Source organism: Mangifera indica, chromosome 20 (genome assembly GCF_011075055.1).
Source record: "Mangifera indica cultivar Alphonso chromosome 20, CATAS_Mindica_2.1, whole genome shotgun sequence".
Classification (NCBI taxonomy): domain Eukaryota; kingdom Viridiplantae; phylum Streptophyta; class Magnoliopsida; order Sapindales; family Anacardiaceae; genus Mangifera; species Mangifera indica.
The window spans coordinates 491,326-513,722 of record NC_058156.1 but is presented as its reverse complement, the minus strand read 5'-3'; the positions used below and the strand labels follow the sequence as shown (position 1 = coordinate 513,722).

Genomic DNA, 22,397 nt, shown 5'->3' with positions numbered 1-22,397 from the left:
CAAAGAAAAAAAAATTACAACAACGTTTTCTTGGTAATTTGATTTTTTTTTCCAAGGTGGATCACAGTTTATCGATGTGTAATTAGAAATTAAATTCAAACCGAATTAATTCGAATTTAATAATCAACTCAATTTGAATGAGTTTGAAATGAGCAACCATGGTTGAAACTCAAACTCAGCCATGGTTTTGAGAATTTATCCATCTCAAAATTATTTTTTAATTTCAAAAAGAATATTTTTAATTTTATTTATCTAACAAAAGAATTTTATTTAACAAGAGAAACTTGAATTGTAGGTCTCAAGTCTCTCAACCAATCAAACTCATACTAACAATTATGTATTTGAGTAAAACTCGAACCAATTTATATTCGAATTCAACTCAAATCCAACCCTAAAAATAGCTATACAGCAAACCTTAATATTATATATATAGCTATTGTCTCCTTTTTCGTTTCATGGTATAAATAATAAACTCTGAAAAACTGTGCACGGCTTTTTGATACAAACTTTTCACGCAAACTGACCTCAGGGAAATGGACGACTTGCTGCTGCAGCATAAGGGCTAAAAGAGCCACAATCTTCTGCATTGTTGTGTCAATCGCTGCCTCAGCCATAGCGTCTTTTAAACAAATAATGGCGTTTGGACGGATCCTTAGGCTTACTCTTAACCTGGCCTTGCCCGGCAAGTCTCTTCTGACCAGTACTGCAGAAGAGGATGAAATAAATATTTATTGTATAATTCCAAGAGATAAGGCATTCAACTAGAGAAACTGATTCTATAGTGAAAGATGAGACTTTAGAAGTTCTGCGAAAAACCTATGATTCTGATGAGATTCAAAAACGTAGTAAAACCACACCTGTATTCCATGTATACCATCCCGTTTGCACCTGACATAGCACTCATGGATCCCGTGGAGCGACGGGCTTTGTGAAGGGCTATGTCATCTGCATCTTCTTCTAGTTGTTCTAAACCAACTGCATCATCACCAGCACTCAATACCTAACAAATATGCCATGTCAGAAAATTCTAGTTTATCAATCACAAAAATATTTCAAGTGAATGAAATAAAAAATACAACCTTGCTGAGTAGTTGCAATTGATCATCCAAACGGTGGTAGCTCAGGTCAGCTCCTGTGTCAGCTGGTGGCAGGCTTGTAATTACCTGTTAGAAAAATACATTAGGACCTAAAGATGCTTACAACAATGACTTAAAATGTATCTGACTGTCAGTACACTTGAAAGTTGTTTGGTGATACAGCTCAAGTACAGCTACATTAATGGTTCTCATTAGTCCTAACAACAATGAAGCATGCAACATGTAGAGTGCTATCAACGCACTTTTAAGTACGTTAACAGCGACCTTAACAAAGAAGCATTGATACAAGCTCATAAAGCATTTTGCATGCACACACACATATGCTTCCAACACTATTAAAGCAAAGAACAATAGTGCACAAACTTGAATATAAACGATGACATATCACCATGTGATTAGGTGTTTTTTATCTTTAATTCAAAATCGTTCAATCACATAGTGACATGTCATCATTTGTGCTCATTGTTTATGCACGTAGTTTTATTGTAAAGCAAATTCCACCCAACACCCAACAATATTCCACAAGTCTATGCAGAAGCTATTAACAACTTAGATGATTCAGTGCTTTTAAGGGAATGAAAATATTTCTCAACCAACCGCAGAAATTAATTGGATACTTCGTTGCTAAGAGGTAAATGCCCCTTCTCATCCATAAGGAATGGTCACACTTAATCATGTAAAAAATTCAGCAATTGCATAGTTGAAACAATGTACCTTAAAGCTATAGCCTTGATCAATCAGAAACTGCTGCCTTTTAGTTGAGTAGAACATCTCCTGCACACAACACAGATTAATTAGACCCTGAGCTTAGAGAAAAAAAGGGGTGGATTTAGATACATCAGTCATGTTCAGTGGAAGTTATAGTTTTTGAATTCTACCAATGCTACTTATATATGGAATATTTAGAAAGATGAAAAAGAGAATAGAGGCCACCTGGGTATCTGTAGAAACAAGGGAGTAAAAAAATGCATTGTATTCCTCTTTGCCTCCAGCCATCCTATCTTCTAGCTTACCCTGAGGACCAAATGTGAACAATATTATATTCAAGAACAAAAAAATGACTTAGGGGCGTACAGAAAAAATAACAAACTCATAAATCATACAGTTAATTCCGCAAATAAGAACCATTACATAAAATAGATATCCACAAGTCACCCTTTTCTTTCATATAGACAATGCTATAATCTCATGCCTTTACTACACAAGTCATCTTAACAAGAAATCTAACAAACTCAGCTAGATTCATAAGCACACAAACTCTATGTGATGTGTAATATGCATGCAAAAATTCAGCATGCTGATTATCAACTCAGACAGCCAAATATATTATACTCATTATCGAAGCTTACAAAAACAAACCTTTGCCCTAAGAATACGACCCAGTCGCTGAGCCTCTTGACGTCTTGAACCAGCATGAGATGAAATCTGGATGATCACATTTGCCTCAGGAATATCTATTGAGTTATCACCGACCTGTGAACAACAGAAGCAACAAAATTACTTTGATGCCTCAAGTTTCACTGGAGCAAAAATAAGGCCCCTATTGAAAAAGGAACAAATCATTTTCCAATGGCCAATCTACAGCATATGACTGGCGTATGCAGACCAAATTTAGAAACTCAAACAAAGTTGTATTCCTTATACGTGTTATAACATGATACACTACAGAGTTCCCTTTATGAGAACACGGTCCAACAATTTTTAAACAGCTGAAGCAAAATAATGACATTGTATTTCACAAAGGATACCTTCGAAAGGAAGATAGTATTCACATCACGACTGCATTTGAAAGCCTGAAGAATCTTTGTCCTCTCTACATGGCTGTAAATTGAAGAGAAGATGGACAATTAAACATGAAAAAAACATGAGAAAAAATTAAATCTCCAAAAGCAATTAATGACCGTGAACAACCTTGTAGCACCATAGATCATGGGCTTGCGGAGTTTCATTGCATACTCCGTAAGTGCAAAAAGATTGTCAGCGAATACAATTATCTTATCACCACGTTGCTGTTCATGAAACCGTATGAGGAATTCACATGCTCGGAACTTATTAGGATTCATGACATAGAGGGCCTGAAAATCAAGAAATTGCAAACTTGAGACAGGAAAATAAACATTAAAAAACCACAAAATCGGATATTAAGAAGATTAGGTCATTTATAAACTATTCATAAAACAATAGCAAATTCACTCAATCACTTTCACAAAATCAAGAAACACTCTTCAGCCAATGTTCAATGCAATACAAGATACCAAAAATAATAATAATAATAAGGTAAAAGAAAAGAGAAAAAAAAAATTCTAAATAACCTACACAACTTAAATAAAGAGTCATTCTTTAATAGGCAAACCTGCTTCTTCTTGGAGTTTTCTTTCTTCAGATATTCCGCAAAGAACTCCTTTGTCATTGGACACCATACCTCAGCACATTGTACATTTGCAATAAATCCTCCTTTTACTAGATCCAACCAATTTGCTTCATACAATTTGGGTCCAATAAGGAAATTTAAATCTGTGATCCTTTCATCCTCTCTCACAAGTGTTGCTGAAATTTAATTGGTCAGTAAATCCATTCTCAGTTACAAAAGATGCAGATAGTGACACAGATGGATCAAAAATGATATTATCAGAAAGATACCAGTAAGCCCAAGTTTGCAGTGTGATTTAGTGATGCTGATAACTTTACGAAACATGTGAGCAGGAACCACATGAACCTGCACAGAAGATTTCACAAATATATGAATCAACAAGGAATACATATCGTAAGTCAGTTGGTGACCTAATAAACCAATATAGAATGGCCTTCAAAAATGGAATAATATAATTACCTCATCCATGAGGAGCAGCCCCCATTCTCTATTCCTGATTTCTTCAATAATCTTTTCAGATTCTTCAGATCTTTTACCACCAAAAGCAACCATGTTATATGTGGTCACAACCACCCCTGCGTTGCCACGAAATCTCTCTTTGCTATCAGAAGTAAAACGGCAAATCTGATCATCTTGTATGGTGGACCACAACTTAAACTGGAAGGCCCACTGGTCCACAGAAACAGCATTTGTTGCCAAACAAAGACAGCTCTTCTTTATCCGGCTTGCAGCAGAAACACCAACTAGAGACTTTCCAGCACCACATGGCAGTACAATGATGCCAGACCTTGCTCTACCTGCAATTTAAACAATCACATCGTGAATCCACAAGGTAATGTCTTGTTTTCACAATCAACATGAAGCCAAAAAAAAAATTTGTTTCATCTACCTCAAGTCATTAAGAACTGATGGAATGTTATCACTAGGTAAAGAAGATGCAGTCTACTAGTAAGATTCAATACAATCACATATGAGGGAGGACGGGGGGAATTGCAAACGAATGATACTCAGATAAGATTCATTCCCAAGATTTCCTAATTAGCTGAAAAATTATGCATAAAGAGATCCAATATCTAGATAAACTATAATAGAGGTCCCATTCTTAAAAAAAAAAATGTGACATACATTTATCAAACAACATTTCAGCAGCAAAAAAATTTTGATGAACAACCTACATTCTTACCACAGATGTCTGTAACCAAATATAACCTTACCATTTCCAAACATTTTACTGAGACTCTTTTCTTGATATGGCCGTGGTTGTGCATGAGGCTTAAGTTCCATATTAAGGTCAGGGTTGATCTGCCACACCAAACGATCTTTTCATCAAATATTATGGGAAAAAAGTCTCTAAACAACCTGATAATGACTAGACTATCAGTCAAGTCTATGAAGTTGAAACTAGTTACTTACAGTATCATTTCTAAAGTCGTATTCCTCCAACATTGGATAATTTAAAGCATTTGGCAAGCAACGTTGTTTAACATTCTCAACCTGCAGACAAAGAACAGATTCATAAACTTAAGTTAAAACAAAACCATAGAGTATGACCCCAATGCATGAACTTAAATTCCTTCCAACTAAATAATAAAATGTTATCAATTCTTTTTGACTTGACATTCATTGCAACTAAACCAATCAATACTCGTTAGTACTTGATAAACAAATCGATGGTCATTACAGTTAAAGGAACCAAAGAGAGCAAAGCTGTCAGCTAATGTTAGCAAAACCGTGCCTAAGATATGATGCAACATGAATAAGTATGGTAATTGTGCAATCCATTTCAGAATTTTAACACACAACACATACCTGGGAAGGATCAATCTCAAACGAGTGAGTTTCTTTTTCTTCAGCTGCAGCTGCCAATTCTGCTTCATTTAGCAACTCATCATGACCAGTGGCAATTTCACCGGAAGACTTGCTTATTGTAAATCCATCCCTTCCATGTAAGCCCTAAACACAATATATCCATGTCTTCAAGATTCAACTCATAGGAAACGGTCGCATACAAAAAGAACCAATAGAGAAATAATGCATAAATACTTTCAAGAGTAAATAATCCAAAGATTTGCAAGTAAAAAGAGACTAAATTACATTTTGAAATAACCGTGAATAAGATTGTATATTATAATAAGCTATACCATAAAGAACATTATATACACACCTACAACCACTGAATTCAATCATATTTAGCAACAAACCTCAGAACTAATCCGAGCCTTTGATATCACCTCATCTTGAAGCAACTTCTTCAACACCTACATGCATCAAAATCAGGCTTAAGACCAAGCCTTAAGACCACCAGTCCACAAAGAAACACAAACTTACAACCAACTTGCCTCGGGAAATGGGGATTCAACAAGATACCGGTTTTTCTTAAGCACGAGTTTTACTTTTCCATAATTAGCTGTCGAGGCATGTATAAAATCAATCATTTCTTTTGGTAATTTTGTTTTTGACAATTTGTTCAATACAGAAATGATAGTCTCAGTCTCGAGTCCAACAGATACTGCTGCATACAACGAATGCGGAGTCAAGTTGTACTCGTGCATTGACTCTGGCCTACAACATTATAAATCAAAATCCTTAATTACAATTACATAACAACCACCCAACTTAACAAACAACACCAAATCTAAGAAATTTCCTCACCTGCAAACGGGCTCAGCTATTGCAATGAGAAAATCATAAGCTTGTTTGTATAGAGGAGAGAATGTTTCAAGAAATATTCGTCCATCAGCACAGGCCCACAGTGGCCGATTAGCGTGATCGGGCTTCAGTTCTAATTTACTAAAATCACGTTTTTTCTCTTCTCTCTCGCCTTCAATTGTTAACATTTCACCAATTAATTATGCCAAACAAATAAATCTCAAAATATTCAGAAACAAATTATACACACACACACACACACATATAAATATTACCATCACGAAGATCATCTCCATCTTCATTGTAATAGGCGTCATCGTCTTCAACAAATTTGGCGGGATCCTCCTGCACAAGTTGCTCGATTCTTTAGGAGCTGTAAGATTTTCATACCAAAGCCGAGAAATTTGTTGAATGAGAAGAAATATGAACCTTATTAGTAAATTTAGGTTTCTTGCTAGGTCGACCTTTATCGCCTGAAAAAAAAAAGTACAATTAGAAGAAAAAACAATAAACGTTATTAATCAAGCGAGATGCCGAGCTGAAAATGGAATTTGAGCTCGAAGATACCGTGTCCCATATCTTTTTTTCTGGTGATTAGAAAGAATCCGATTGAGTTTTTGAGGAGTTCGTGAAAGATTTATAAGTTCCTCGGATCCAAGTGTCATTTATAGAGAAATAAGTAGGTCATTAAATGGTCGAAAAGACGATAATATCCTTACAAGGCCATTAATCCCACCAACCCAAACTTAACGGCATCTATTTGGAACCGTTATCAACCGATCCAATCAATCCGACCGAAACTTTGATGGCCAGCCTAGTTCGAACCAAATTACATGTTTACTAGCATATTTCAAAACTTAAACTAGTAGATTTAACCGATTTGTGCAAAACATGGTGGCAAGTCTAGTTCAATGTGGAAAACTTGTAGTTAATGTTATTATTAGAGTTATAAAAAAGTCATAACTTAGTTAAGTTCGTAATTATGAAGATCGAATATAATATTAATAAACTTTTAAAAATAAAAATTTAACATTTACATTTTATAATTTTACCTTCTAAAATTAAATATAGATATCAAACCAAGTTCAAGTAAATCATTTTTATCTCGAATTTGAGTTCAAACTTTACGTAAATGTAATCAAATTGAGTCTAGTTTTGTATAAATACAATTGAGTCTAGTTTGAATTATGTAAATACTCAATTCAATTTAACCCTATTGTAAATAAGGTTATATTTTACTTGAGCTAGAACAGGAATTGACTCAAATTATAAATGGATAAATCAAGTTAAAGCTCATTTGAATTAATTGAAATGTTAATTAAGGTGTCAATAAAATAAATAATGTCATTAACAAGATAATAATGTTATTGATAAAATGAATAATATTATCAATAAAATAAATAATATTGTTAAAGAGGGATTTGAACTTAATTTGAACAAACTAATCAAATTGAAACTCTAATACGAATTTGACTTGAATTGGCTCGGATCCAATTCTAATATTGTAAATTGCTCTACATGTTTTTCAAATTCCAAGTGATTTGGATATGATTTGTCCATGAAATCCTTATTAATTCTTCAATTGGACAGTTGAAATTTATTCATTCAGCCATGGTTGATTTTCGTGGATGTATTGCAGAAGGGGAAACAGTGGAATGTCTCGGAGGACTTCGGAGTTCGTTGACAAAGGAGGGAAAGTTGTACGGAGCAACGAACTCTCATAAATGGGCCATATTGGGCTTTGTTTTCGGGCTCATCTCGCCCAACAGCAAACCCAACCTCAAAACAACTCTCTGATCTGAACCAATTTTCGTCTCGGTCCTTCCTTCGCCATTTTAGATCATTTTCTTGTTCATCGTTGAAGACTGAAGCATTGTTGAACTGAACATCGTCGAAGACTGAGACTCAGACAGGCGACGAGGAAAGATGAGCGGTCACGATTCGAAGTATTTTTCCACAACGAAAAAGGGAGAAATCCCTGAACTGAAAGAAGAATTAAATTCACAGTACAAGGTACCATCCATGATCCATCTTTTAATAATAATATATTTTAATTATTTGCTTCATTTTTAAATTCTTCTTAATTTCATCTCTTATTCGGACTTGTTCTTCGTGGCTGTATTCTGCTTTTTAAGAAACTGTAAATGCCAGATCTGTTTTTGATAAATGATCGAAACGATGCGTTTAATTTTTCTGTTCGAGTGTGAGTTTTTTTGGTATCGGTGGTGGAATTGTTAAAGAAAAAATGGAATCTTTTGGAGTGCTGCTATAATTTGAACAGATCTCAAGTTTACATATATCTTCCCAGTCTAGTTGGAGTTAATAGATGGTGCATAAGAAGGTATTAGATCTGCAGTGCTCGAAATGGTATTAGATCTTATTTGGTTTTAGAGTTTCTGTGAGGATTTATGATTTATTTTCATGCTATTGCCCATATGGAATTTAAGCCAGGTTGATGGTTTCTTAACAGTTTCTTCTGTTTACCTGCTTATATTGTAATTTTTCGCTCGGAATTCACTTGCCTTTTGTACTTCATCAGAATGTGTTGGCATGTTTTTTTAATTTTTAATGCAGGACAAGAGAAAGGATGCTGTGAAAAGGTTATTGCTGCTATGACTGTTGGGAAGGATGTTTCATCACTCTTCACGGATGTAGTGAATTGCATGCAGACAGAAAATTTAGAGCTCAAGAAGCTTGTGTACCTATATCTTATAAACTATGCTAAATCTCAGCCAGACCTAGCTATTTTGGCAGTAAACACATTTGTGAAGGTAAGAATTACGATGAACCTGCTGTAGTTTGACATAGTTTTTTGCTTTGAGGATTTGGCACCAGCCTCTCCTTCCATGAAAATAGACAATAGAAAAATATGATATTCTTGGCTGAGTTTTGGATTTATGATCATGCTAAATTTCCTGGAGTCATGTGATTGATGCTATGGATTGCTGGCTGAGTTTTGGATCTATTGTTAGTATTGAATCAACAGCTATTGAGTTGCTGGGTTCGCATGCAGTCATCATAGGGGACACATTTATCACTATATCTCCTCTGGTTTGAATTGGTAGATGCATAAGAACCCAGGCAAATCTTTTACATATTATTGGCAATCTCTGTTTTATGATGATCAAAGAATAGTTTCCGAGTCTGGGACCTTTTGCTTAGTACATTGTATTACATCAGTGCTCAAGGATGTGAAATGTGGAAGAGAAATTTCTTTATATTAAGCAATCTCATGTTTCTCTTTCTGTTTCTTGCACACACAGTATGAATCCAAAATATATGACATTATGTGTTCAACATTGTTGTTACCATGCATTTATGTCTCCTATTGAACTTTTGTTCTATGGATGCAGGACTCGCAGGACCCAAATCCTTTGATTCGAGCTTTGGCTGTGCGTACAATGGGATGTATTCGTGTTGATAAAATCACAGAATACCTCTGTGACCCCCTTCAGAGGTGTCTTAAGGTGGAACTTCTAGTCTTGGATATTTAAATATTCTTGCTGCCAGAACTAATATTTAGTTTAATATCTCACATGGTGTTCACTTTTTCTTCAACAACTTAGCTAATTATTTTAATTGAATTGCATTTTTCTACCTTTTCTTTCTTTATTTTGTCTATAATTCATTAGTTTATCATATTTTAACAGGATGATGATCCATATGTGCGTAAAACAGCAGCCATTTGTGTTGCAAAACTCTATGACATAAATGCTGAGTTGGTTGAGGATAGGGGTTTTCTTGAATCTCTCAAGGATTTGATATCTGACAACAATCCAATGGTTGTAGCAAATGCTGTCGCAGCTCTTGCTGAGATTCAAGAGAATAGTAGCAGACCAATATTTGAGATCACTAGTCACACACTCTCAAAGCTCCTTACTGCTCTAAATGAATGCACAGAGTAAGCTTATATTTGAAAATTATTTTTTTTTCCCCTCAAAGTAGGTTTGGCGAGTAATTTAATATGAATTGAAATGTTTGTATCGTATATGGTTGTTCATGGTGAGCTATCTTTTCAAAATACTTAACATCCATTAAACCTTTTTACCCTTTTTTTGGCATCAAATGTCAAAACCCATAATGAGGTTGTTTTCTTATGTATTTTTTAGTTTGCCATGATAGGGTTTTTGGCTATTCTTTGTAAGCTAGTGGAGATTTTTCATGTCTACTTAGGTGTACGGCATCATGTGCATGTAGATATCATCCTTTTAGGTTTTGTAATAGATCTTGCATATAGGAACACCAGGTATCGTTGACTGATGTTTTGATTTTGGACATTTTACTTTTAAGGCATGTTCATTTGTATACTAAGTGTTTTTGATAAAAATCAATTTATGTCTTTGAATCTTTTTCTAATATTTAGCAAGGGCTACATTTTGACTATTTTCTAATGTCAATCAATTTTCTGTTTAGGTGGGGTCAAGTTTTTATATTGGATGCTCTCTCTAGATATAAAGCAGCTGATGCTCGTGAAGCTGAAACTATAGTGGAGAGAGTTACTCCACGACTGCAACATGCTAATTGTGCTGTTGTACTTTCAGCTGTTAAGGTATCAATTATATATTATAATGATTGGTATGCATCTTTACTTCCTATTCAGTGGTTAAATCAATCATTAGTCTGTATCTTTTGTCATTCTTAATCCCTTTTTCTTTTCTGTTTGCTTGTAGATGATCCTTCAACAAATGGAGCTTATCACAAGTACTGATGTAGTTCGAAACCTTTGCAAAAAGATGGCTCCTCCTCTTGTGACTTTACTGTCTGCAGAACCTGAGATACAGTACGTTGCATTGCGCAATATCAACCTTATAGTGCAAAGACGTCCTACAATACTTGCCCATGAAATTAAGGTGATTGACAAATTCTTATGTGCTTGTTCAAGTATTTTACATATATTCATAACGACTTGCAGTTATGCTTCACTTTAGTACTTATGTGAGCAGGGACTCACACTTTTTTAACCTTTACTGTTTTATAGGTATTTTTCTGTAAGTACAATGATCCCATTTATGTGAAGATGGAAAAACTAGAAATCATGATAAAACTTGCTTCTGACCGAAATATAGATCAGGTAGGTATACTTTTGTAGATGTTACTGTAATTTGTTAACTTTGTCTTGCTTCTTGAATTCTCAGCGAAAGTAATTTTGATATGATGCTGACTTGGTGAACACTTTTGTAGGTTCTATTAGAGTTCAAAGAGTATGCTACAGAAGTAGACGTAGATTTTGTCAGAAAGGCTGTTCGTGCAATTGGCCGCTGTGCCATAAAATTAGAGAGAGCAGCTGAACGGTGCATTAGTGTGCTGCTTGAGTTGATCAAGATTAAAGTGAACTATGTGGTTCAAGAGGCTATTATAGTCATTAAAGATATCTTTAGAAGATACCCTAACACGTAGGTTGCAGCTTTCTTATATGATTTTGCTAGAGAAACAGAAAAGCTCAGGTCTAATTTTTGGATTCTTATCATTCTCTACAGATACGAATCTATAATTGCAACTCTCTGTGAAAGCTTGGACACTTTAGACGAGCCTGAAGCTAAGGTAGTTTCATTTCCTCAGTTGCTGAGCGATGTAAAATTTCTGTATTCTCCTAGAACTCCTGAATTCATATATGTCTGGCATTGATTTGTCATCTCTTCCCTCAGGCTTCCATGATTTGGATAATTGGTGAATATGCAGAGAGAATTGACAATGCTGATGAACTCCTTGAAAGTTTCTTAGAGAGTTTCCCTGAAGAGCCTGCTCAAGTCCAGTTGCAATTGCTAACAGCAACCGTCAAACTTTTTCTTAAGAAGCCAACTGAAGGTCCACAACAGATGATTCAGGTATCATTGTAATGTCCTACATGCTTATATTTCAGTTAATTATTATTATTATTATTTTGCTTTTCTAGCTTCATTTTCTTTGCTGGCAATTGCCAATAACTCTATGCCATCCTTCCCCCAGCTCAGGAAGTTATATAGTATCTGCTTATGCATTTCTCTGATTTTTATATAAAACCTTAGGTGCAACACACCTGGCACGGAAAAATGAATGGCAAACTATGGCATATCTGTAACTGTTTGCTGTTGGCGGTAGAGTTATGTATGGAGAGACTGTTTTTAATTTTCCATCTGTATGTCATAGGTTCCCTCTAGTTTGATGTACCAAATCCTAGATGAGATCTAAAATGGTTACATGGTTGTATTTGTGGAGCAATATCATTGTGGTAGCATGTAGTAGTCAGATGTAACTTTTCTCCTATATCTAGAAGTTAAGGAATCAATTTCCATTATTGTATGTACCATTCCTATTTTTATTGCACATGTACAGTCTTCCTACATTCCAGTCAATTGTCACTAATACAAATTCATGCCTGCAGGTTGTTTTGAACAATGCTACAGTGGAAACAGACAATCCTGATCTGCGTGATCGTGCCTACATATATTGGCGTCTTTTGTCTACTGATCCTGAGGTGTGGATTTACTTGTAACATGTTATGTTTCTTTCCTTATTGGTTCAAATTCAATAGCAACAGATTTGCTTGAATATAAACTCATTGCACTCTCTGCCTTTTATGTATTTTTATTATTATTTTGGGGAGGACTGTAGAAGTGCATGTCAGTTCTGCCGGTGTCCTCATTACTGGCAAACATTGTAGAATTTCCCAACCTCGTATACACAGTAAATTATCCAACACAACGTCTCTATCCATCTTATTTGTGCTAAATTTTAAAGGTTTTTTATTATTATTTTTTGTAAACATGTATCTAGCCATGCCAAACTCTTGGACGGAAAGGAGTATATAATAGGTACATGATGATGTTGAAACTTTTGGGTCTTTAGTATCTTTGCTTATATGCATCTAGAATGGAACTTTAGGGCCATAGTTTATCAGCTGTAAATGTGACAGGCCTGATTTTTTACCTCTCAGGCAGCTAAGGATATTGTGTTAGCCGAGAAGCCTGTGATCTCTGATGATTCAAACCAACTTGATCCTTCTCTTCTTGATGAACTTCTTGCCAACATTGCTACATTGTCTTCTGTGTATCACAAACCACCAGAAGCTTTTATAACCCGTGTGAAGACGACAGCCCCAAAAACAGAAGATGATGACTACCCTAATGGAATTGATCCTGGGTATTCGGATACGCCTGCTCATGTTGCTGATGGAGGAGCATCACCACAAACCAGTTCCAGTAGTGCCCCATATCCTGCAGGAAGGCAGCCAGCACATCCTTCGACTGGTCCTGCACCTGCTGCTCCGGTGCCTGATTTACTAGGTGATCTGATAGGCCTAGATAACAGTGCCATTGTCCCAGTTGATCAGCCTGAACATACCTGTGTAAGTGTTGATATGAGCACACTGTTTTACCAGTCTCATATTTGTGATGCAGAGTAATTCAACAATTTGTATTGTTTTCATTGCATGCCTATTGTTCTGAGCTAAATCTTCTGTGTTTGACTGCAGCATTCCTCTTCCTGTTCTACTACCTGCATCAACAGGCCAGGGTTTGCAAATCAGCGCACAGTTAACACGTCAGGATGGTCAAGTATTATACAGCATGCTGTTTGAGAACAACTCTCAGATTCCCCTTGATGGGTTTATGATTCAGTTTAATAAGAACACGTTTGGTCTTGCAGCTGCTGGACCCCTTCAGGTAGTTAATACATTCGTTGTTTTGTTGTTTTAGAGTAAATTGGTTACTGTATCACTGGGCTCTAATATCTTGTATTTCAGGTTCCGCAATTGCAACCTGGGACTTCAACCAGGACATTGTTGCCAATGGTATTGTTTCAGAATATGTCAACTGGTCCTCCAAGCTCGCTTTTGCAGGTTGCTGTAAAAAATAGTCAACAGCCAGTATGGTACTTCAACGATAAGATTTCTCTTCATGTGTTTTTCACTGAGGATGGGAGAATGGAGAGAGGAAGCTTTCTTGAGGTAAAACCTTTAAACAATTGTTTATTCGGTCATTTTGTTTCTTGGAGCTTCACATGATATGAAAGTGTAAAAACCTTCACAAGGATCACTGCTTTGATGAAGGGGGAATCAATTTATGATTGAAGGTTTACGTTTGTTCACCTAATCTTATGAACTGAAAATTGTAATTTGCAGCTTTTTGGTAGCTAAAATTGAGTGAATAATAACGAAGCAATTGCATTTCTTTTTGTAAATTTGTGTGAAAAGAAAATTTTTGCCACTTATTTAAATTGAAGAATGACAATTCAAGCAATTGAAACTTGATATTTACACTTTTAAGTGTTTTGTTCCCATTATGTAGACATGGAGATCCCTTCCTGATTCCAATGAGGTGTTGAAGGACCTTCCGGGGATTGTAGTGAGCAATGTCGAAGCAACTCTAGATCGTTTGGCTGCATCAAACATGTTCTTCATTGCAAAGCGCAAGCATGCAAACCAGGATGTGTTCTACTTCTCTGCAAAGATTCCCCGCGGTGTACCCTTCTTGATAGAACTCACAACAGTTATCGGAAATCCTGGTGTCAAGTGTGCGATCAAGACTCCAAATCCTGAGATGGCACCTCTCTTCTTTGAAGCTGTCGAGAGTCTCCTTCAGGCATGATTCTGTTTTCATTTTGTGGGTTCAATACAAATTTTTTCTTTTTTCGGTTAGTAATATCTAAAATGTATCTTTGGCTACTGAATTTTTTTGGCTGGTCATTTTGCTCTTTCCTGTTTCGGCCATCTGCTGCTTGAACTTATTCAAAGTTGAAGTGATTTACTTTTTTTTTTTTTTTTGGCCATTTTAGTAGTGGGTAAAGCAGATGTATTTTTCTTTTGATAAATTTATGCATGGTTATATTGAAAACAATGAAACTATATATATTCACTTGGAATACACAGATAGGTATATATTTATGTGTGTTATTATATGATTCAGTGACTTAGAAGTAAGAGTAAAATAACATTCATTCACGTAAAGACATACATAAGTGTGTATTTATTTATATATTCGAAATAAGTATATATAGTATTTTTGTTTTGCAGCACCCCAACATTAGTCTAGAACGGGTTCACCCTACATGTATGCGATTTTAGTGATTTGACATTCACTTGTTTCATTCCCATTGACTTATCCGGTTATTATCGATTACAAAAATCTTTCTCTTCTCTATACCACCTTTAGAAAGTTTTATGAAGCATTGTTAATGTGCCAGGAGAAAACACATTTCACTTTAAAGTTTTGTAAAACAATCCAATCTTGTGTGTTTTATTTCTACATTTGTTATCATTGTCATGACATATGAAACTTAAGTAGAAGATTCGATGATTTTTTTTAACTAAGAAATCTTATTTAATTAGATGATTTTTTTTATATACGGTTAAAGTTATTTTTCATCTAATCAAATTTAAATTTATTATATCAAATAAGTTAAGAATACTCAAATTCAAAATTGAATCGAATTGAATCTGCCCTAGCTCCATTCTTCAGAGAGAAATTTGAAGTGTGTGTTCTACAAGTGTACCGTTGGCTGAAAGGTGGTGGATAATAAAATCTTTTGGTTGAGAAATTGAGCGAAAAAGAAAGTAGTGGGATTCCGGGAAATTAAATGATGGGCAACCTGTGGGCCACTCTTTGAAATCCTTAAAATCTGGAAGCGAGGTGCGAAGTGCGCTCCAGCTGCGAGAGCGGACTTCAAACCAGATTTCAAATTTATACAATTTCGTCCTTTTTATTTCCAGTCGTCCCTCAAGTTTGCCACTGTTTTCATTTGCTACGGCAACATCCGACAGCTGTGTCCTTGACACGTGTCTTCTCTCTTTTCCTTCTTCCTTTTTAGGCAACCGGTCACTGGCTCGTCTTGTTCCCGCTCCTAATTTTCAAGCACTATTACTCTTTCTAAATGACAGATCTGCCCTTACAAGATGACAAAAATAACGACATGTTTTGTGTAAAAATAATAAGCTTCAATGATTGTCTCAAACACACGTTAATTTGTTCATATCTATTAAGGTTTGTTAGTGTGAATAATATTTTATTATTAAATTAAAAAATTATTTTAAAAATAAAATATATAAAAAATTATTAAATTAAAATAATTATTATATTTAATAAAATTTTATAAATATAAATAATTATTATATTTAATTAAAATTAATAAAATAATATTAAGAAATAATTTTATTTAAAAGTTTTTTAGTATAATTATTTTAAAATATATTTCATATTATTTATTAAAAGTAAAGATATTTTAGTTTAAAAAATTAATAAATCAAAATAAAATTATAATAAAATCAAAATTAACTTAATAATTTTTTAATACCTAAAGTGATATTTTGTTATGTCATCATTAATACAGAATTACTGTATATTAATGATAAATAAAATAAAATAATATAAGTAATAAAAGATAAATTATTAAAATAATATTTATTCATTGTAAAAAATGAAATTATTATAAATGAATTAAGTTATTTCTAAGCTATTCACAAAACAATTCGAGTATTATATTCAAGTTTGCTATGGCTCAATTTGGTTACTTCTAAAATTTTGTTTTATTGATTTTAAATATAAAAATAATTAATAAATATATAAATTATTATTTTTAATTATAATTTTACGAGTTGGCAAAACTCCATCACTCTTATTTTAAGCTCGCTAGTTAAGCATATATATTTATTTAAAGATGAATGAATTTAAAATAAATTGAGTTTAAATTTGATTAATTTTGTTTAAAATAGTCAAATTCGAACTTAGGAGTTTAATGAGCTTGTCTTAAATTAACTCGAGTCTAGTTACAATTTTAATATTGTAATTAAATTAAAATTGATCATTTTAATATATTTTGATTAAAATAATCAATTTGAATTAAATTTTTTTAAATTCAAAAATTTGACAAGTGAATATCTTTAAATTTAAAGACATAAAAACTTAAGTTTTAAATTTAAATTCATTTAAATTAAATTAATAATCAAATTCGAATTAGTTTGATTCGATTCCTATTTACCCTTACCTTAGGGTGAAAGGGAGTAAGCAGGGAAAAGCCGGTAGGAAAGGTGTGAGCGTACGCCACATGACACGTCGTTTCGTTTCTATTGGCAGTTGGTGATAGCATTTAGTGTGCTTTGCTAGCTCTTGCTTCACCTCCTCCTACTGCTTCTTCTTACTACTGCCACTGTTCTTCTCTCGCTCACTCCTCATCCCGTACACATCCGGTATTTTTTGCCGAAATCCGGTTCTTTCTCGGAGTCTCCGCCATATTCCTTGCATTCCTTCTCCCTGCTTTATAAATCGTACAGGTAAACAGTCTCTTGATGCCGTCATTGTAACTTTGAGCACGATACGACGCTGTTCGTTCATTTATTATTGTCAATACAAGTCCGTGATTCAGTTTTTGGAATGGATTCCATCTTCGAGGCACATAGCATTTAACATTTCCCTCTAAATATTCCTGTCAGATTTAATGATTCTTCCAAATTGCTCTTCTTAAATGTATGATTGTTGTGGAATTTTCAATTTATGCTGACTTAAATTTCCTTTTTTCTTTATGTTTTTCTAATTTAATTCAGGTACTGCAGTTGGAGAGACACAATGTTTGCCCATTAATCAACTGATTGTTGGGTTGGGTTTCACAGAGTTTGGAGAATTTAGGTTTTTTTTATTTTTTTTTTCCTTGGGTTTAACTTATGCTTTTTTTGTCGAAATTGGGAGCGTGTTATATATTTAAAGTGAAGCGAAGATATGTTGGTACCGGAGTTATGCTCTTCTCGGGGCGTTCTCTCACCGTTCCGTGAAGAAAGCGGTGACGAAGAGCTCTCTGTTCTTCCCAGACATACGAAAGTTATAGTTACTGGAAACAACAGGACCAAGTCTGTTTTGGTGGGCTTGCAAGGCGTGGTAAAGAAGGCAGTTGGTCTCGGTGGTTGGCATTGGCTGGTATATTATTATTATTATTATTATTATGTTGCTTTGTCGTGATTTAAGAGAATATTTAGCTTAAGTTTGGTGCGGTTAATCAATACAAGCATAAATTTACTGAAAGATTAATGGGTTTAAATTAATAATGTGGCAGATAAATTTAGGACTTATAAATAATTATTATTATGGTTGGTTAATTTGATACTTAAATATATTTAATATGTTAAGTTAAATTTATTAAGTAAAGAAGAAATTGTACCAAAGTAATATTTTTATATCCACAGAGAATGTGGTAATGAAATTAATTGTATGTTAACGTTTATGTTAGCTTGTTAATAAAATATTATTGTAATATTTCACTAATTAATAAACTAAATAATATAATATTAATAATAAAAAATAAATTATCAGAATAATTTCATATTCTCCCTAAGGTAATGGTTGGTCAATGTTTGTATTCATATTTGTACCACTAACATGATGATACAAAATTGTTTGTAGTTCATCTATACCACCATTATTAAGCGATATACAATTGATATAAATAATTCAACTATTGTATTGTGTAGTGGTTACCGTTTTCTACCTGTATATGTCAATTTGTTTATTGATATTTATAATGAATTAATGATTATATGACACAATATACTATTTAATAATTGGGTATTTTAGTACTTGAATTTTCTTTTCCAGATTTTATCATTGGTCTTGTTTTGGGTCTTTTTTTCTTTTGTCATTGGTATAAGAGATTGGGACTTTTGCCCGTAAAGTAGGCTCACATGGTTTCCTTTCCTATTGAATTAACCTTCCTGCATTGGTGCATTGCTCGCCAAAAATGTGCATTCTTTAATGTTTCTATATGGGTGGTTTCCGGTGGATTCCTCTCCTTCTAAATTATGCTTTTCTTGCTAAAGGTATGAAAAATGGTTTATACATATAAATAACGTACAGAATATACGTTGTCTTTGACTAGACAAAGCTCTTTTGCCCTATCTTCTTAAATATGCTTTACACGGTTGAATTAAATTAAGCTAATTACTTCTTAGTGGGAATCTAGCATTTAGTATTTGGTGGGTCATTGTTTGAATCGTATGATTAAATATTAGGACTACTATTTTATTCAAGAAGAAATAATTAGCTAGTATTAGTTCTTTTTCTCTTTCTTGTGTTTTCTTGACTTGGTGTTCCGTTATTTTGTATGTTTTTCATTTTCTTTCATTTAGGTTATTAAATGTTTGCAAAAATATTATCAAGATAATGAAAAAAGTAATGCAAGTTTTTTTATTTGTATATGGCAGTATCATTTTTCATTTCTTTATGGATGTACATGCATATAACATATAACATATTAATATAATAGTAGAACTATGTATACACATTGTTAATACATAATTTGAATACACGGATAATATATCAACATGTGATTGAATGATTTTGAATTAAAGATAAAATAATACCCAATCACATGATGACACATCATTTGTGTACCCAAATTATATACTAAAAGTGTATACGTATAGTATTGCTCTTGATGGCAATAACTTAAAAAGAAATATTATTGATCACAAGTCTTTCCAAAGTGACATTCCAAGAATCAAGTGAAGCAATGGTGCCTTGATCTTGGGAAATCTAAGAGATGATAGAAAGATTGTCAACTGTGCTGAAAGTTGTCTTGATCTTGTGAATCTTGAGAGGATAAATTGTTACTATTACTACTATAATGATTGATCAAATTACTTGTTATTGGAAGGAGGAGAAAATTTTGAGATTTTAGTGATTTTGTTCTGTACTTCGGTGTGTCCGGTCATGTACTTCTGAAAAAAACTTTTACTTGATTATGCTTTTTTAAATTGTTTCTACGATGCAGTATTGTTTTTTAGGGTACTCAAAGCTCTTATAAATATTAATTACCATGGGTACAATTTTAGCTTTTATTGGACATCCCTCTACTGGTAAATATTTTTCTGTCAAATTACTTATGATATAACTAGATGTTTTTCCTGAAAGTTGTGATTGCCTTGGCTACAAGGTTCTGAAAAATGGGGTTGAAGTTAAGCTGCAAAGGAATGCTTTGAGTGTGCTGGAACATCCCACCGGGAATGAAGCGGATGATGATCATGATTACTGTAGCAGTGGCTCAGATGTTGCTGAAAGGGACCATGATTTCTGTAAGTAACGCTATTTCATAACTGTTGCAGTTTGCTCACTATCAGATTTTACCTACTGCTGTTTGAACTTTACGTAGCCATTAATTCTATTCTGTCTCCTTGCTCAGCAAGTACTATCGAGTTCCACAAATTGAGTAAGCCAAGAGTTCGTCAAACTAGGCCATGGGTTTCATCTGCATCTGCAAAGTTGGTGAATCGTAGTACCTACAGAGATGTTCAATCTATTATTCACACATCTCAACTGGTAAGAAAATTAGAGATGGATACTGATAACAATATAGTTTTTACACCATAGTATGAATATTGTATCTGATTTTCATGGCCCAAACATAATGACATGGTTAAAACTGTTTATGGATTTACTTGCAAATAATGCTCAACTTTGTCTTGAACATAAAGTTGACAACTTTTTGAGATTCTGTCATGTGGATCATGTGAAGCACTTTGTTTTGATAATGTACCTTTATGGTTTATGTGCTTCCTAATCATTTTGTTACCACAATCAGAGGGTGAACCTGGCCCGACTCGGAACAAATTCATTGCGAAGATACTGCAGACACTACCGCCTTGTAAGTCTCACTAACTGTAAATTCTTTACTAAATTTGTATAATATTTATCCAACTCACTTTCTGCACAATACTCTGTAGGTTAACATCAATTCTGATTCATCAAGGGAGCAACTGCTTAATGCAGTGCAGCGGCACTTTGCATCACAGGTCTCTCTCTAATTCTAACTCTCGTGTTTATTGTGATCAAATAAACTGTAAAAATCTGAAATCCTATTTCGGTACAGCAACCATTATGCGACACACAGGTGATCTCCAAATTCATCAAAGCAGTGAAGAGACGGAAAGCAAGTGACGACTGACACATATATGGGAGTCAAAAAGTGAGAAGTATGAATGTCCATTGCCTCTGTATGATATTGACTCTAACCTTTAGATCAGTTCTAATTATATACCGAGGGCTGTTTATCGACGAACCACAATTCTTCCCAAGTGTAGTGTTCTGGTATGATGCTACATGCTCTCTGATCTTTGTTAACTTCCAGCAGTATTATTTCAAGAATGCATGGTTAATCCTGTTATCTTTTTCTCAGTCCAATTGCACAAATGCTTTAGTTTCGAGATATCTTGGAAATGGGCTAAAGTCTGGTCCCATTAAAAGCATGCAGGGTAAATATACTGGTTTTAAATATTTAATTAAATATTTAAAAAATATATTATTATACTATTATTTCAATACTAGAATTTGTGATGTGGACACATGGATAATAGAAAACCTGTGGACTAAAGTGCCCTTAACAAAAGTGTTTTTACATATGAACTCTTCTAATGTTACCCAGGCTATCTATGGGGGTTAGATTATCATTCTTCCTGTAATAATATTATGTATGTAAATAATATATATAATTTTGTATATAAATAATAATATATTATATAATTAATTATTATTTTGATATGTAATTTAAAATTAATTAATCTCCTAAGGATATATTATTGGAAGTCATTATTTGTGGGTAAAACATTACTCTTCCTACATTTTTTTATTTAAATAGTATGTGTTTTCCAGTCAGAAACCAGGCCTTTGCCTGGTTTATGTAACTTCATCATATTTGTTTTCGATTTGATGTGTCTGTCGCTTAGCCAATTTTTGCCCCAATAAGGATTCTATGGCAAAGATTCGCCTGCCTGCCTTGTCTTTACATTTTCTTGAGACCTCTGCTTCAAACGGCTGCTTTTGCCGAATTAAAGTGATTTCGGCAATTTCTGCAGTCAATTTTACCTTACCTTGAGATTGAGTTTATCATGCTTCCATATAGTAGTTTGAGTGGTAAAGATATAGACTTTCAAGAGTGAGAGTTTGTATTTAACTCATTCAACAGCATAACTTTTGATTTACTTAATTTAATGATTATGACTAATTATTGAATTCGAGTTTAATCTACTCAATATAGTTAATTCAATCTCAAAATAATACTCTAACTCGAAAGAGATTCTTCATTACCACAAAATAAATAAAAATATTCAATGTGTCATAAAACAGAGCTTTTGAGCTAGAATTTGATGTGGGCTTGCTCATTGAGTTAATGACGTTATAGCTCGTCTGGATAAAATATCAATTTAACTCTAAAAAATTTTAAATCTTGTATTTATATATTTAAAATTTTGTTTTTGTACTTAATAATTAATAAATATATAATTTATTAAGCTTTTTTAATTAAAGGGTTAAAATATTTTTTTTTTTGTG

The 22,397-nt window shown here is 33.7% G+C and overlaps 3 protein-coding genes across 3 annotated transcripts; 2 read left to right on the top strand and 1 right to left on the bottom strand.

Annotated features, from left to right (window-relative positions):
• Positions 1-321: 321 nt before the first annotated feature.
• LOC123204687 (general transcription and DNA repair factor IIH helicase subunit XPB1) lies at positions 322-6,797 on the bottom strand. The gene is made up of 20 exons (XM_044621469.1): positions 6,685-6,797; positions 6,547-6,590; positions 6,393-6,462; positions 6,121-6,289; positions 5,808-6,030; positions 5,670-5,726; positions 5,278-5,421; positions 4,882-4,962; positions 4,683-4,770; positions 3,928-4,265; positions 3,738-3,813; positions 3,451-3,644; positions 3,009-3,172; positions 2,846-2,918; positions 2,457-2,570; positions 2,031-2,111; positions 1,812-1,871; positions 1,080-1,163; positions 858-1,000; positions 322-703 (listed from the first exon to the last, which is right to left on the bottom strand). The coding sequence occupies exons 1-20, from the start codon at positions 6,692-6,694 to the stop codon at positions 607-609; spliced, it is 2,310 nt and encodes a 769-aa protein (XP_044477404.1). The 5' UTR covers positions 6,695-6,797; the 3' UTR covers positions 322-606.
• Positions 6,798-7,904: 1,107 nt separating this feature from the next.
• LOC123204551 (beta-adaptin-like protein B) lies at positions 7,905-14,986 on the top strand. Its single transcript, XM_044621273.1, is given in 16 exon segments — positions 7,905-8,130; positions 8,692-8,710; positions 8,713-8,888; positions 9,471-9,584; positions 9,768-10,018; positions 10,531-10,666; positions 10,788-10,967; positions 11,096-11,188; positions 11,299-11,510; positions 11,595-11,658; positions 11,763-11,942; positions 12,479-12,571; positions 13,031-13,445; positions 13,543-13,757; positions 13,838-14,041; positions 14,382-14,986. Coding segments are annotated over 16 exon segments (2,739 nt in total). The 5' UTR covers positions 7,905-8,043; the 3' UTR covers positions 14,682-14,986.
• Positions 14,987-17,133: 2,147 nt separating this feature from the next.
• Positions 17,134-21,245, top strand: LOC123204054. Its single transcript, XM_044620596.1, has 7 exons — positions 17,134-17,359; positions 17,630-17,996; positions 20,008-20,146; positions 20,254-20,390; positions 20,653-20,715; positions 20,795-20,863; positions 20,941-21,245. Exons 2-7 carry the CDS (start codon positions 17,802-17,804, stop codon positions 21,013-21,015), a joined length of 678 nt encoding a protein of 225 aa, XP_044476531.1. The 5' UTR covers positions 17,134-17,359; positions 17,630-17,801; the 3' UTR covers positions 21,016-21,245.
• The last annotated feature ends 1,152 nt before the right edge of the window (positions 21,246-22,397 follow it).